General features: G+C 43.0%; 1 protein-coding gene across 1 annotated transcript in view; it reads right to left on the bottom strand.

Moving 5' to 3' along the window:
* The window catches only part of niban1a (niban apoptosis regulator 1a), a 110,080-nt gene that overhangs the window by 62,673 nt on the left and 30,615 nt on the right, over window positions 1-16,792 (bottom strand). Inside the window, exon 3 of the mRNA XM_055642181.1 lies at window positions 3,307-3,453. Coding sequence (XP_055498156.1) covers window positions 3,307-3,453 — 147 coding nt within the window. The remainder of the gene's footprint in view (window positions 1-3,306; window positions 3,454-16,792) is intronic.

The following is a 16,792-nucleotide window of genomic DNA, read 5'->3' as shown; positions in this document are numbered from 1 at the left end:
ATGACCTGAATAAAAAATATCCTTGACTATGTTGGCTGCTTTCCTGAAGCAGCATGAAGTGTAGATGGAGTCGATGGTGGGGAGGCTGGTGCGTGTGATGGACTGGGCCACATTTATACCACTCTGCAATTTCTTGCAGTCTTGTTGCGAAACCTAACTGTGACACATTCTGAGAGGATGCTTTCTATGGTGTATCTTTAAAATTTGTTAGGAGTCGTGGAGACATTGCAAACATCCGTACACTTCGGAGGAAGCAGAGGCTTCGGTGTGCTTTCTTGATCATAACATGATTGGTCCAGGACAAATTGTTGCTGATATTGTTCACAGAGTCCACAACCAGAAAACTGTCAATGTCAGATCACAAACACAAAAAAAAACTCCAGAGCACAATTGAAGGAGTATTACAGTGTCAGTGTCAGGTTTGTATGGATCAGCAGCCCCATTTTTACCCTTGGGTGGACACCAAATTTTCTGGCAATTAAGGGTAGCAATTATTCTCTGTCTTCTTCAATCTGCATAATTAAAACTGGTTTTCTGCCATTATCACATTACAGTTTGTAGGCGTTGCTGTGCACAAACTGGTTGCAACATTTACTGCAACACAGCAAAATTACTTTGTACTTTGCGATGGTCTGAAGTTGTGGAACTTGTTCAAAATGTGCTTCATCCTTTTATCTTTCTCACGGCAATAGTAGCAGTAGAATTCCCCTCCACCCCCCCTCCCCTATCATGTGTGGAATAAGGTAATCCAACACAACCAAGAACACCATCCATTGCCATCATCTCAATGCAAGGGGTGGGTATGGATAGTAAACGTAGCCAAGCCAGGCTTGGTGCAAAACAAGAACAATCTCCCGAAAGGAGTAAGTGATTTAAGAATATCATGCAGCCAACCACAACACATTAACTACTGGAGCAATCTTCAGCTGTGAGACAGAATGCGACAAATGGGTAAAATTGCAAATTTGAGAAACAGGAATGTTCAGATGAGAACATCAGCCATCCCACAGAGGGTTTGCAAAAGGATTTAATAATGCAGACCAGGAGCCTGATGTTGATTAGTTGCCAGAACCATCTGATGATGGTTGTGGTCACAATGGGTGTGTGGAGGTTTGTGCAGAGGTTTTGGGTTGGCTGGTCTTTATAGACTACTGGGCAATGAGGAAAGCATAAGGTAAAACTATTTGGAAGGTGCGGAACTCACCCATAAAAAAAAAACTTCAGCAAGAGGATTGTTAGGTAGAGTTTGGACAAGGTGGTTATGGGGTAACTGGAAGTAGAATCAGAGCTCAGATCAAAGCCAGGAGAGCAGGAACAGCTGATGTTATTAAAATGAGCCACATGGAAGGCAATTGAAAGCACTGTCAGCGAGATGGAGATGCACGAGGCAGCAGATCATGGAACATTGAGTAAAATCAGTGATGGAGGAACAATGGGTCAGGAAACACCTGCGGAGAAAAATGGACAGACGTTTTGGGTTCCAGATGTTCATCGGACTACCTTCGCTCGCTGCCATCATTGAGGTGAGAGAGAGGAATTTAAAGGGGATCTGAGGAGTAAATCCTTGACGCATAGCAGTCGATTTACTGGAATGAGCTGCCAGAGGAGGGGGTGGAGGGAGGAACAGTAACAATGTTTAAGAGGCATCTGGACAGGTATTTCAATGAGCAGGGCATAGAGGGATATGGAATTAATGCAGACAAGTAGGGTTAGTGTGGATAGGCATTGACGTTCTGGTCTGTTTCTCTGCTGTACAACTCTATGACTCTATAACGGCACAGCACCGTCAGTCACTGCTGACCTTCCTGGCCCTCATGTATCTTCAGTTTGAAGAAAGGTCCCGACCCCAAACGTCACCCATTCCACCTCTCCAGAGAAGCTACCTGTCCCGCTGAGTTACTTCAGCTTTTTGTGCCTATCCTCATGTATCTATCATTGGATTAGCATTAGGAAAAAATTAAAAACAGGACCACAAGGCAGGAATGTAAGCCCTCCTTGATGGAATGGTGATTAAAACTGATATTCTTGCCAAAGACTGCAGAAAATCAGCCTCTATTCTCGACTCTGTTGATCACTTGCCTGAGCTGATGCGTGATAAATTGTGGGGATTTACAAAGAATTTGAACTCAACCACTTCCTGACGTGACAAGTCATTAAAATAAGTTGCCACTGCCCAGGTTGCAGCAGTCGTCTAGTTGGATTCAAGTGGAAATGGAAGAATTGCTGGGATAATTACTGGCTTTGGTGTCACAGTTGTTTGACATTCAGAACTAGGTTGCCTCCTATTTGAATGGCTGTACGTTCTTTAGAAGAAAGGTCTCGACCCGAAACGTCACCCATTCCTTCCCTGGCCGTCCCGCTGAGTTACTCCAGCATTTTGTGTCTCTCTGCAGCATTTTCTCTTTGGATTTTTAACCTTCAGCACAGACTGTAGGATGTCTATGGCGGGTTCTGCTGCTGCCAGGGTGGACTGTGCCCACAAGTTCAGTTCAGTTTATCATCATGTGTACCGAGGTACAGTGAAAAGCTGTTGTTGCATGCTATCCAGTCAGCAGAAAGACAACACAAGCCATTTACAGTGCATAGATACATGATAAGGGAATAATGCTTAGTGCAAGGTAAAGCCAGGATAGTCCGAGGGTCACTAAAGAGGTGGTAGTTCAGCACTGCTCTCTGGTTGTGGTAGGATTGCCTGAAGTGGGAAGATGTAACACAGATAATCTGTCAACAAAATAGAGAGAGTACAGAGGAGATTTACTAGAATGTTGCCTGGGTTTCAGCAACTAAGTTACAGAGAAAGGTTGAACAAGTTAGGGCTTTATTCTTTGGAGCACAGAAGGTTAAGGGGGGACTTGATAGAGGTCTTTAAAATGATGAGAGGGATAGACAGAGTTGACATGGATAAGCTTTTCCCACTGAGAGGAGGGAAGATGCAAACAAGGGGACATGACTTGAGAATTAAGGGACAGAAGTTTAGGGGTAACATGAGGGGGAACTTCTTTACTCAGAGAGTGGTGGCTGTGTGGAATGAGCTTCCAGTGAAGGTGGTGGAGGCAGGTTCGTTTTTATCATTTAAAAATAAATTGGATAGTTATATGGACGAGAAAGGAATGGAGGGTTATGGTCTGAGCGCAGGTATATGGGACTAGGGGAGAATACATGTTCGGCACGGACTAGAAGGGTTGAGATGGCCTGTTTCCGTGCTGTAATTGTTATATGGTTTATATGGTTATATGGTTTATAATACAGCTCAGAATTACAGCAGCCAGTTGGGATGGTGGGCTAACTCTACCAAAGCCAAAAGACAAATCAGATACAGTACCTTACGGTTTAGCAGTTGGGGCTGAGTCTCCCTGTCTTGTTCTATCTCACGTCGAATGTGATTGAAGAAGGTCACAGGATATTGCCGCCGATAATGAGGGCTGAAATTTTTAAGCTCTGCTTCAGCCTTGCCTGAAAATAGAACAGGAAAATCATAGCACGGTGCAGCGTGGATGCAAGGCCAGAATCATGCATGAATCACTGATTACAGCATGGTAGGTAAAACAAAAACTTTTTCATTCTTACTCATTAATCTGCAGAAGAAAACCCCAAAGCTATTTTGGATCCCACAAGCCTCACGCAATGCTGAAAAAAGCCACATACAGACGGAGTGTGATTGGTATTCAATACCGACAATAAAACAGACTACCTTAGTCAGAATCACCACCATTAAGATTGTACACCATAAGTAAGAATAGGAAGCATTGCACTTACAGCGAGGCAATATACAAAATACATGCATTTCTGCTATAACTTAATACTTGCATTCCCATGAAAACTCATATTATAGAAAATTGCATTATAAAGACAATAATGAATTGGGGAAAAGAGTATTAGGGGTAGAATTTCAGACTCACAATAACAAAGTTATTTTTCCCACAAGATTTTCCAAAGTAAATATCTTTTCAAGAGCTATCAGTTTATTTTAATTATTGTACTGTTTAATAGGGTGACACGACGACACGTTTCAATTGAAGTGATTGCTTCTCAACTTCAATGGTCATCTATAGTTAAAGTAGCAGCTGCATTCTTAAGCGATGTTACCTGGAAACATATTTATTCTCTCTATCTCGTGCGAAAATTACAATGGAAACAGTTTTTTTTGCCCTTTATACTGTTTAAATCCAAGACAGCTTTTTTCTTTGATTGTCAATTTACGAAATAGCTTTTCAGTGCAACTGAATTCATGTTATAACCAATTTGGTCCTTGTAAAGCAAGTGGTAATGAACATACATTATAGCAGAACTACCTGTTCCTTCACTGTGCTCATTGTTACCTCTTCAAAATAATCTCTCATTAGCCAGACATGACAAATTGACAGTGTCTATAATTAATATGCAGCTCTCTAAATATTCACTCAGAATTGTTCCAATAATTTGGCCATAACCAGTGTCTAATTTTTGCTTCTTTCCCAAAGCCCATCAGTTCCTCTAAGTATAATGCATCAATCCTAACATTTTTTTTATGATGCAGAAAATATAAAGTGCTGAAGTACCTCAATGGGTCAGGCAGCATCTCATGGATGAACATGGCTAGGCAATGTTTTAGGTTGGGATTCCTCATTCAAACTGATATTGTTTACCATCTTTTTATGATGTTAATACAATATTGTGGATCACCCTAATGCTATTTAGTCAACCCACATTAAATGAAGGCACTCCTTAGAACTAGTGCAAGCAAGTCATCCTCAACCCCAAAGGATGGTCTAAGAATAATAATGATGTATTACTAGTAGTAGTAATAATATTAAGATTTATTAAAGTAACTAAATTCAAGATCTTCAATTTTGAGCTTCATATGTCTGAAGAAGGGTCTCGACCCAAAACATCACCCATTCCTTCTATCCAGAGATGCTGCCTGTCTCGCTGAGTTACTCCAGCATTTTGTGTCTGTCTTCAGCATTGTTGGGTTCCCCGCCTCCTGCAATACTCATTCACTTTCAGTACGGTACATTCTGTTGCAATTCCCTGCGTTTGCTTGTATTTGCTTTGAAGATGGGATCCCTGCATCCGGTTCCCCCAGCAGCAGGAAAGTGTCGCTGCAATGATGGGAAGAATGAGGAAGAAAACTCCCGGCAGGTTTGGGATGGAGATGTTGAAGAGGCTGCAAGAGGCACGTTCTTTGTGCATGGCCCCACAGAGTCCCACCAGAGCTACAGCCAGGGAGGTCTCTGCATGGACGCGAGAGCAGTCTCCGAATGCCCGCACTTTGCGGAAGTCTGAAACACAGGCAGAAGTGCACGGTCATTTGTCTGCTCCTGCAGCTGAAACCGTCCCTCTTCGAGTGAAGAGTTGGGTGATCTCCTTGATCCAGCAAGCGGTGAGACGTGGCAGAGATCAGCACCAGCCTGGAATGATCCTGAACGATTCCAGGATTTTCTCCATTTACTTCAGATTCCCAGCATCTGCACTTGTTAGGCTCCTATGAGGTTATGTCCAATGGGTCGCTGAACGGGGTAGATTTCATTGATGGACCAAGAAAGCAGACTGGCTACGAGCCCTTTAACCTGCATGGATAATCTCAGCAAGTAAATAAAAAACGTTTTTTTCAGGCCATTGAGATGGAAAATTCCTCTGGATGTGAACTTTGCGCGTGTAATGCTGTTACTGACCTCATTCAAATAAATTTAAGTCTGGAGTGAAGAGGGTGAGGCAATTAAAAATCATGCCAAAATGTCAGGAGATGTCCAGAAATAAGCGTAGAATTACACTGCCTTAAGCCCACAGTCCGCCACATTCCAAATGCTTCTATGGAGCTGCGCAAAGGCATTTCCAGGCAATTTAATTTAAGAGTTACTTTATTCAAGCTGTTAGCTTTTCCAACTCAAAGTCTGCTTTTCAAGCAAATTAATAATCAAGGCCTCGAGAGAGATGGTTTTGTAACTGGGGCCCATATTAGGAAAAAATATTACTGTGTGTTGGCGATGCAGGATTAATTTAGACTGTCTTCATGTTGTTCCCCAAAGACCATGGCTCCACAGCAACTAAGCGTTCCTTAGTTCAGCGTTTTGTGTTTGGAGCCCTGCAGGCAGATGGTATGGGCTGTGAATTTTCCGTACATCTGCAGAAATAAGTCTGGCAAATCCATTTTCAATCACACATCACTTCAACTCCTCATCCATTCTCATGTGTAATGCTTTTTTTTTAAAATGTTATGGCAATGCGAAGGGGTTTAGGTAATGCTAAATAAAACACACAGCAGTACAGTGAGCTGAGGTTTTGTGATCATTTCGCTTAATACTACCTATGCACAACAAGCCCAGGAAATCCCTGCTTCTGCTAAACTCATTGCTGAGAAACTTTGTCTGTCTGCCTTCCCTTCACTCTTTCATCGCGCTAACCTGAGTTCCAGAGTTCATTCAGTCGTTCTATTGGAGTCAAGGGATATGGGGAGAAGGCAGGCACGGGTTATTGATAGGGGACAAATAGCCATGATCACAATGAATGGCGGTGCTGGCTCGAAGGGCCATATGGCCTCCTCCTGCATCTATTTTCTATGTTTCTATGTTACTATTAATTCAAGTGAGGGAGGTGGTTGGAGTGTAGTGTTAGAGAAGGGACTAGTGATTGACTCCATTTTCAATTCAATTGCTTGCCAAGGGTGGACCTGGCACTGCATACTTTGTAACTTTGTCCGTGCCCATTATGTGGTGACAATTGCATACCTTGGGAATGCAAGCAAAGAATTTCACTGTGACTTGTCACATGTGACAATATAGGATTCAATTCAATTACATTCAACATAAACTGATAGCCTATCTGACTCTCTATTGTTCATACCTTTCCTGTGCTCACCGTGCCAATTCAACCTTTTATCCGCTCTGTTATATGTTCCTCTTACTCACTGTTCCACAACAACTTGCAATCATTTATTTTCAAATGTCTAAGAATGAAAATTACACATATACACCCAAACAATCCCATGTCTGCACCTCGACACAGACAAATATTTGGATTCATTTTTCTTACATAAAAAGTTAGCGATGAACAAGATAATGATTGCAGGGCAGGGAGCCGATGTGTAAATCACACCAGGAGGATGAAAACAGCACTTCCCCTGAAGCTCGTGGCCACATATGTGAATGTTGAGTCCAGGGCAAGTTGCTGATGTTTCTTTTGGTGCTGGGGAAGATGTGCGGTCAAAAGGAGGCCAATGATTTTTGTACATTTATGCCTGACGTTGTTCCTGATTTCAAATGGGAGCAGATGTGAACACGAAAGTCCTAGGGCAACCACTAAGCTTGCATTTATATAGCACAATTAGTGTGGAATACCACTTTCAAAAATTGATCTTTCAAAAATGTTTTTGCTCCTGAGCCATCTTGCAGGCGACACCACTCTAGTGGGCTGGATATCAAATAATGATGAGACAGAGTGCAGAAAGGAGATTGAGAAGCTCGTAAACTGGTGCCAAAGCAATAACCCCATCCACAATGTCTGCAAGACAAAGGAGAGTGTGATTGACTTCATAAAATGGCACCAAAGTAGAGATATGGTCGAAAGCTTTAGGTCCCTAGGAGTAAATATCTCCAACAACATGTCCTGGTCCAGCCACATCAAAGGTATGACCTAGAAACCACACCAACACCTCTTCCTTAGAAGGCTTAGCAGGTTTGGCATGACCCCAATAACCCTCACCATCTTCTACAGATGCGCCGTAGAAACTATTTTATCGGGATGCATCACAACCTGATTTGGGAACAGCTCCATTCAAGACCACCAAACATTGCAGCATTGTGGATGTTGCCCAGACTATCATGCAAACCAACCTTCCTTCCATTGACTCCATCTACACTTTGCGCTGCCCCGGCAAGGCCCCCAGCAGAATCAAGGACCAGTTTCACCTCCTCTCCCATCAGGCAAGAGGTACAGAAGTTTGAAAACGCACCCCTCCAGATTCAGGGAGAGTTTCTTCCCAGCTAATATCAGGCAGCTGAACAGTCCACTCATCAGCTAGACTCGAGTGCAGTCCTGACTTCCTATCTACCTGCTTTGAGTTCCTTTTAACTATCTTTTATCGGACTGTATCTTGCACTAAATGTTGTACCCTTTATCTAGGTATGTTACAAAACCTACCTGAATCGTGGCTGAGCATCTGCCCTACCCCGTGTGCGCGATTTTGGTGCTGTTTAGAGGGGGCGGGTTTAAAATGCGATTTTTACTAGGCTGTTCCAATCGAAAATGTTCAGCCTAGTAAATCATTAACGGAAAATCGCTGAAAGACCCCGTCGCAAAAGGTATTATTAGTTTTTATGGCCTTGTATAATATTTATAGTAGTTTAAAAATCACTCTCTCAACTCGCAACCTCTCGCAACCCCAGGGTTTTATAAAGCAAACAATTAAAGGTATGTACGTTATTTTTACATTAAATGGGGCTTGTATATAACCCTGTTATTAAAGTTTTCTATAGCGAGTAGTTCATTTTGGGCTTTTTATATCCCGCAGTATTTTTCTGGGCATCTGAGGGCACAAATCCAGCGCAATGTGAACGTTCTAAACCAGCGCGTTCACAGGAACCCGAACAAGAAAGCCGATTTAAATTGACTTTAATTTACAGCAATTGAACACTAAATTCCTTCCATTTGGCCTATAAATTGATTTAAATGAGATTTTAAAATCATGTTTTATTGTGAATTATTTGTGAATATTATTTGGACACTTGGGCTATTTAAAAATGTTAATCATTTATTAAGAAATGGATAGATGTTTAGATCTAGTAATTGAAGTTTGAAATTAGCTACAATTGGGTAACTAACTAATTATATGCTTTAATTTCAGGTCATCCAAGTAAGATTATTTTATATTTGTTTCAGAATGCTTCAATCTATGATAACTGAAAATTTCATTCAGTTCTCTTAATTTTTAAGAAGGTTATGGGCTTTTGACTGTCCACGATCACAGCTTTTTTGTTATGTCCATAGAAAATCAATAGGGAACAAGATGCTAATTTCCGAGTATGAAAATGGCCATAACTTTTTTATTACTTGAGATATGAAAGTGAATTAGGTGTCAAATTAAACTTATTGTTATGCTTTATCTGATGGGATAAATTGCAGACTTGATTTTTTAAATCCCAAAATTTTGTAACATTGCTACTTTATCCTTTCTCTGTGCTCCATGGACGGTTTGATTGTAATCATGTCTAGTGTTTTCTTTGACTGGATAGCAGGCAAAAAAAAAAGCTTTTCACTGTACCTTGGTGCACGTGACAATAATACATTATTAAAACTAAAACTACATTTGTAAAGGGGGTAATGGAATGTTTGATTAACAAGTTGGAAAGAGGAAATAGAAGTATGTAATGTGTAGATAAGTTTATGCAGACAATTCCAGAGCAGACGGCTTTGACAGAAGAAGGTTTGTCTGTCTTTGGTGGAGTGGAAAAAAGTGGAGGATGTTGCTATTTTGGTCAAGAATCATCACCTATCTGAAGAAGGGTCCCAACCCAAAATTATACCCAACCGTGTTTGCCAGAGATGCTGCCTGATCTGCTGAGTTACTCCAGCACTTTGTGCCTTTATGTGTAAACCAGCATCTGCAGTTCCTTATTTCTACTCGTTGTCAATATTCACATGTTGTGACAAACATATTCTCAGTTTTATATGGTTGAGATAGTTTTGAGATCTTTTTCATCATTACCAAGCTGATTGTTTGTGACATTCTGGAGCGTTTGTGCACTTACACAACTAGATCTTCTCTCTTGACAACTTCACAGTGAATTTTTAATAGGAGAGTAGAGAGAGGTGGAAGCACTCACATTTTCTAAACTGTTTACGTTTATGTTTACAGACATCAGTCTGAAGAAGGATCTCGACCCGAAACGTCACCCATTCTTCTCTCTATAGATGCTGCCTGTCCCGCTGAGCTACTCCAGCATTTTGTGTCTATCTTCGGTTTAATTTACTATTGATTATTCCTCTGGGTGATTTGTGTTCTGGGCGACAAACACAGAATGTATCCTTGGACATAGAGGCATTTTAGGGTCTCGATAAAGCAATTTCCATCAAGATCAGCGTATCTTTACAGAATATGGAAATGCAATTTCTCCTCCTTAACAAGGTCAAGTCTGAGAACCACAAATGTCCACGAGAATTGATGAAGTTTAAACTAATACAAAATAAAGCATAATAATAAAGCAGACAAATATCAGTGCATGAACAAACGCTGTTTCTTGTAAGACAATTAACTTAATCACTTTCCCTGAGGTCTTCATTACAGTAAAAGATAAAACAATCTCAATGAAAACATAAGGTAGACAAAATGCTGGAGAAACTCAGCGGGTGAGGCAGCATCTATGGCACGAAGGAAATAGGCAATGTTTCGGGCTGAGAAGGGGAGGAGAAAGTAAGACTACCTGAAATTAGAGAAGTCAATGTTCATACCGCTGGGGTGCAAACTGCCCAAGTGAAATATGAGGTGCTGCTCCTCCAATTTACAGTGGGCCTCACTCTGGCCATGGAGGAGACCCAGGACAGAAAGGTCGGATTCGGAATGGGAGGGGGAGTTGAAGTGCTGAGCCACCGGGAGATCAGGTTGGTTATTGCGAACCGAGCGGAGGTGTTGGGCGAAGCGATCGCCAAGCCTACGCCTGGTCTCATGTCAGATGTAGAGCAGCTGACACCTAGAGCAGCTGACGCAATAGATGAGGTTGGAGGAGGTGCAGGTGAATCCCTGCCGCACCTGGAAAAGTTGCTTGGGTCCTTGAATGGAGTCAAGGGGGGGTAAAACGACAAATGTAGCATTTCCTGCGATTGCAAGGGAAAGTGCCCGGAGAGAGGGTGGTTCAGATGGGAAGGGACAAATTGACCAGGGAAACATATCATTTTAATCATTTAGCATCAATGGGATCCTACCATCAGTTACATCTTCTTCTCTCCCCCACTACCTTTCTGCTTTCTGCAAGGTCCACTCTCTCCACAACTTAATGGATCATTCATTCCTTCCTACCCAACCTTTACCCGATCCCTGGCACTGGATCCCTGGATCCCTGATCCCTGCAATTGTTGGAGCAAGGACCCGTGTCCCTTCACCTCATCCCTCACCTCCATCTAAGGACTAAACAGCCCTTCTGGATGTAGCGGAGATTCACGTTGGTTTCCTCCAACCTGGTCTATTGCATTTAGTGCTCATGACATGGTCTCCCTTACATGGACAAAACCAAGCATAGACTAGGTAACTGCTTTGCCGAGCATCTGCACTCTGTCTGCAACACCATTCTGAGCTTCCAGTTGCATGCATTTTCAGCTCCCATTCCCACACCTTCTCTTGTGCCACAGTGAGGCCAAATGCAAACAACATAAACAACACCTCATATTTGGCTTAGGCAGCCTACAGCCAATTGGTACGATCATTGAATTTTCCAATTTCACAATATTCTCAGTATGGTTGAGATAGTTTTGAGATATTTTTCATCATTACCAAGCTGATTGTTTGTGACATTTTGGATGCCAGGTGTCTTGTTCTCAGTACTTTCCTTGCTATCCACTTAAACAGCATTTATCTATATTTGCAGTTGAAATATAGTGGTCGCTATATAGTAAGTTGCTGATAAGGTTTTTTTCTGGTGCTGGTGAGAATACATGGTCAAAAAGAGGCACTATATGCCTTTTCCTTGCAAACCCTGGAGCTTATGGTGACTGCCCTGTGGCAATGAGTGAAATGAAGTATTTTCTTTTTTTGGTTCAAGATTAACAAAGGCCTGCAAACTACAAGATGTTGCTCTTATCTCTAGCAACAACCTAGAACAAACAATGTGTGTAGATGTTCACACTTATGCTCACCTTTGCATCTTCAGTCAATGCAGCCCTAGCCCTTGCCCAGGCTGTGGTTGCTAACTGTGATAACTGATAAATTTGGAGTGTAAGTTATCATAAACAATATTCAATCCAAACTTTATATTTAGAGTCATATAGCATTGAAACAGGCCCTTCGACCCAACTCGATCATGCCAACCAAGATGCCCCATCTAAGCTGGTCTCATTTGCGCGCATTTGCCACATGTCCCTCTAATCTTTTCCTATCCATGTACTGTATCTGTGCAAGTATCTTTTAAATGCTCTGACAGTACCAAAACATTTGAGGAAGAGCCATCTTGGGGAATGGCTGCTAACCAGCAGCCGTCCATTTAATTCATTTTTTTTCCAGTTTTTAGTTAGTTTTGTTTGTCGTTTTTTCGGAGAAATGGACTTCTTATTGTGGGGGGAAGGAGGTAACCTTACTTCTAGGTCCCTACCTGGTCGGTGAGGCAGCTTTTTCTCTGGGCTGCCCGTCGACCCGTCCTCGTGGCCTACCAGCGGGCGTGGAGCGCCGTTTCCTGGTGGGGACCGCCCAGCACCTCGGCTTCGGTGGCAGGCACAGCGCTGGAGCGGAGCGGGCGATGCCTTGCCTGGGTCGACGCGCTGGAGCTCCGGTGAGCTGGACCGCCGAGAGCAACACCTGGGCTGCGGGTCTGCGGAGCGGAGCGGGCGGCGCCGACATTAACATCGGGAGCCTGGGAGCTCCAACTCGGTGCGTCCTTGTCGGCTTCGGAAGCCGACAATCCCCTGCTAGGAAACGGCCGTTCCAGGTGGCCCAGCCGCTGTGAGGACTCTCCCGACGCCGGGGCAAGACCACCCGGCTAGAACGGCCAGGAACATCGGGCCTCCGTTGAGGCAACAGCGGTGGCCTTAATAGGCCTGACTTTTGGGAGAACTGGGGTTGGGGACTGTACTTTCGTGCCTTCCCCCACAGTGGTAACCATTGTGGGGGGATGATTTTTCTGTGTGTAAGGTACTTTGTTAGTCTGTGTCCAAGATGGCTGTCGGAAGCGAGAGTGGACGCTGGCGCGCTTTAGCTGCCGCTGCTCTCTCTTCACATTGTGTGTTTTATTTATTTTTTATTTTGTGTCTTTGGAGCGATTTTTATCTTTAATTTGTGTATTGATGATATCCTTATTATTTATTTTTCTCCGACTATATGTTTTTTTTCTCTTCTGTTTAATCTTTGTAAGGTGACCTTGAGATTTGAAAGGCGCCCGCAAATAAAATTCATTATTATTATTATTACCTGCCTCAACTCCGTCCTCTGGACTTGACTCAGACATCCTTTTACTTTCTGTTTTATCAATCATCTCGGCATGGTTCTACAGCAGACCGTTGGTAAATACTTCCATGCATGGTCCATTTTACATGACAAGATGCATTACGTGCACAACAGGCTCTACAGGTCAGCGCCCATGCTTTGTCAGCATTGCTGTATGAGTTTATGAGTCAACAGATTGCAGATTCACGCCTCTCTTGGGTATATAATCTGGTAAAACATTTCAGCAATGAGGGAAAGCTGATCTGTAAGAAGTACCGTCCTCAGTTCAGATGTTCGACCATGTTCTCTCCCAGACACAGTATATGTAAATCATCCTGTGGCAGTATACTTCCCTGTTTCCTGGACTAAAACATAAAGAACTTAGTCATTGATCTCTTGCTGTTTGTAGGCCCACACTTTTTCAAAGTCAAAAGAGCACTTCACTAATAGAATGTGTCAGTCTGTGAAATATTTGGCATTGGCCTGAAGACATAAACAACAAATCAAAAGAACTCTAGATGCCGCAAATCTGAAACACGAAGAGAAAATGCTGAAAACATGCAACAGGTGAGTCAGGCAGCATCCGTGTCAAGAGAAGCAGAGTTCATCTTTCAGGTTGAAGATACTTTGTTCATCTGTTTTCTGTTTTTACTTCATAATTGCAAGTTATTCCTGTTTTTAACCATGTATAAAACATTGTGTAACATTGATGCATCAGCCTCAAGATCAAGATCAAGATTCAATTTATTTGTCATTTGGACCCCTTGAGGTCCAAACGAAATGACGTTTCTGCAGCCATACATTACAAACAAATAGACCCAAGACACAACATAATTTACATAAACATCCATCACATCGCTGAGATGGAAGGCCAAATAAACTTAACTCTCCACTGCACCCCCCCCCCACCCCCCCACCGATGTCAGAGTCAGAGTCAAAGTCAAAGCCCCCGGCTGGCGATGGCGATGGCGATTGTCCCGCGGCCATTAAAGCCACGCCAGGTGGTGCAAGGTCGCACACCACACAGCATAGATAATATGTTGCTGGCTTTGCATTTCATATTTGACTTTGCCTCAGGGACGTTGACTGAGGGACGGGATACCGAATGAATGAATGAATGATATTTTATTATCAAATGTGACATGTGACAGTGAGATTCTTTGTTTTGCATACACAAGTATGCAAAGAGTTGTCACGTATAGGGCACCGACCAAGTTAGAAAGTATTCCATTTAGTCCCCAATGGTCCCCCTTTGTTCTCTCTGTGGTCCCCCAACGCCGGGTCCCCCTTTGTTCTCAGCGGCCCCCCACCCCTGGTGCCCCATATCTTGTCTTGGTGCCACTAGTAATGGAAGGGAGCTGATGGAATTAGAGCTATTCCCAATGTAAATATCTCATGATTCCTAGCCTTGGCAGGAGGGCACACAGGATTCTTTGCCCGGCCCATTTATCAATCACCCCTCTGTCTATTTCACTGTTGCATGCTGACAATAGCTCTAATTGCTAGTTTTGTACTTGAGTGAACATATCCATTTCCTGGGCATTATTTTGCAAAACACATGCCTTGTTAGCTATCATTTATGCAAATTCCCTCGCTACAGATCCATAGCAATAAATAGAGTGAACAACAGAGAAACAAACTGCCTCTGTAACCCTGAACATTATTATGTTCATTCAAGTGTTAAGTGCTATGATTTACATTTCACGTACACTAGAGCCTGGAGTCTGTGAGTGGCATGTTGAAAAGTCAATAAACAAGTACATAATCAAACACGACATATCTATTTTAACTCTGTCTTTGTCAGAGACCTAAAGAGCACACTTGAAAAAAAACATCTATATTTCACTTCTCATTACAACCCACACTCAAGAAGTTTGGTTGATTCCAGGAAACCCTGGCAAGACTGTAACATGGATTGTTCTAAATGTTTAGTTATAATTGGCTACATTATTGCAAAATAAAACCAGTTGATGTTCGCACCCTCTCCTTATCACAAATCTAATCTGTATAATATCTACAACTAGTGGTATTTACACTGAACACATTCAGAAAACAACATTGTCTGAAGGAATCTGATGACCATTTTTTTCCGGTAAGATAACAACTGCAGTGGAGCTCCGAGTGTGAGGATGTTTAATGATAAAGCTGGTGTATCCTTCTTAAGGCCCCTGATTTCCTCCGTCTATGAACATGAAGGCTGCTGCATCACCTCCAGTTGCAAACCTAAGTGTCATTTTTCAGTTGCATTGCATTTCATCACATGACACTCGTTTGTTTCACTGTGAGTTGTGGTAAGACAGCCAAACTTGCGGTATGAACTATGGACTGGCCCATTTCAACGAATGTCACTCCTCACCAGGAACATCTTTTATTTCAGGGGCAGTTTTGAGAGAATTCCATGAAGGCAATTAAAACAACCACATCCTTCTGTTTGCGGAATTGGTGAAAATAAAAGCACAGAGATAAAATGGAAGCAGTTTAGGATGCCTTGTGGAAGAAACACTGAAGGCTGCAAGGTTGCCATGCTCAGAGGGATGCAAAGCTGTGAAGTGTTGCACTGTAATCAATGGTTGAAACAAGCATGGATATATCGGAAACAGACCTAAGGTGCTGGAGTAACTCAACAGAATTTAGTGTGCCAACCAGCCATCGGCCAATGTCTCAATGTCCACTGCACTACAATCAGCAGCTGCCCTGTGAGGATCACTGTGCATACAGTAGCTTGCAGGCAAGCACAGCACCATCGCAGTCCAGCAGCCTGCCTGCCGACAGGGAGAGGGCGGTGGTGGAGAAGGGGTTTCAAGGAGCAGGAGTCCGCTGCCATCTGCCAGGAAGCCAGCATTCATGATCCCACTGCAGCCACTTCGCCGGTGCCTTTGATGATGCCAGTCAACCCACCAGCCTCTTCTAAAGTTGGTGCAATCTGTAGCCGGCCGGCCTACCAAACCCAGAGTCCCATGATCACCCTCCAAGGCAGCTGCAGTCCCAGCTACGGAAGCCCAACAGGCTTTCACCAGCCCTGGTGCAACCACTGGGTCGGAGCTCCAGAGCGCTCCACACACTCCGCTCTTCCTGGATTTCACTGATAATTTACCAGTTTTTGTTATTCATAAGATCATGTGATAGGAGCAGAATGAGGCCATTCAGCCCATCATCTACTCCACCATTCAATCATGGCTGATCTATCGCTCCCTCTGAACCCCATTCTCCAGCCTTCTCCCCATAACCTCTGACACCCGCACTAATCAATAATCTATCTATCCCTGCCTTAAAAATATCCACTGACTTGGCCTCCACAGCCTTCTGTGGCAAAGAATTCCACAGATTCACCACCCTCTGACTAAAGAAGGGTGGCATTTGGTTTTTGAAGTTCTCTTGCTTGTGAGTGCGTGCAACAAATTTTGAGACCACATTGTCAGCACTGACTGCAATAGAATGGATTGGAAGAAGAGCTAGTGAAACACCAGTTTAATTTGGAAATACGCATTGGGTCACCAGGTGGTGGGAAGGGACAAAGCCAAAGAGAGGGTGTTAGACCTCCCTCTCTCTAATGGGAAATGGTTGGTGAAGATGGAAAAGTGGACCAGGAAAAATAAAAACAGAAAATGCTGGAAACAAACAGCAGCTTCTATGGAAAGATATTTCTCTTAAATGTCATCCAGTGTTTGCTATCTAGCACATCGTCAATTG

The sequence above is a fragment of the Leucoraja erinacea genome, chromosome 10, assembly GCF_028641065.1.
Source record: "Leucoraja erinacea ecotype New England chromosome 10, Leri_hhj_1, whole genome shotgun sequence".
NCBI classification, from domain to species: domain Eukaryota; kingdom Metazoa; phylum Chordata; class Chondrichthyes; order Rajiformes; family Rajidae; genus Leucoraja; species Leucoraja erinaceus.
This window is presented reverse-complemented; position numbering and strand designations above follow the sequence as displayed.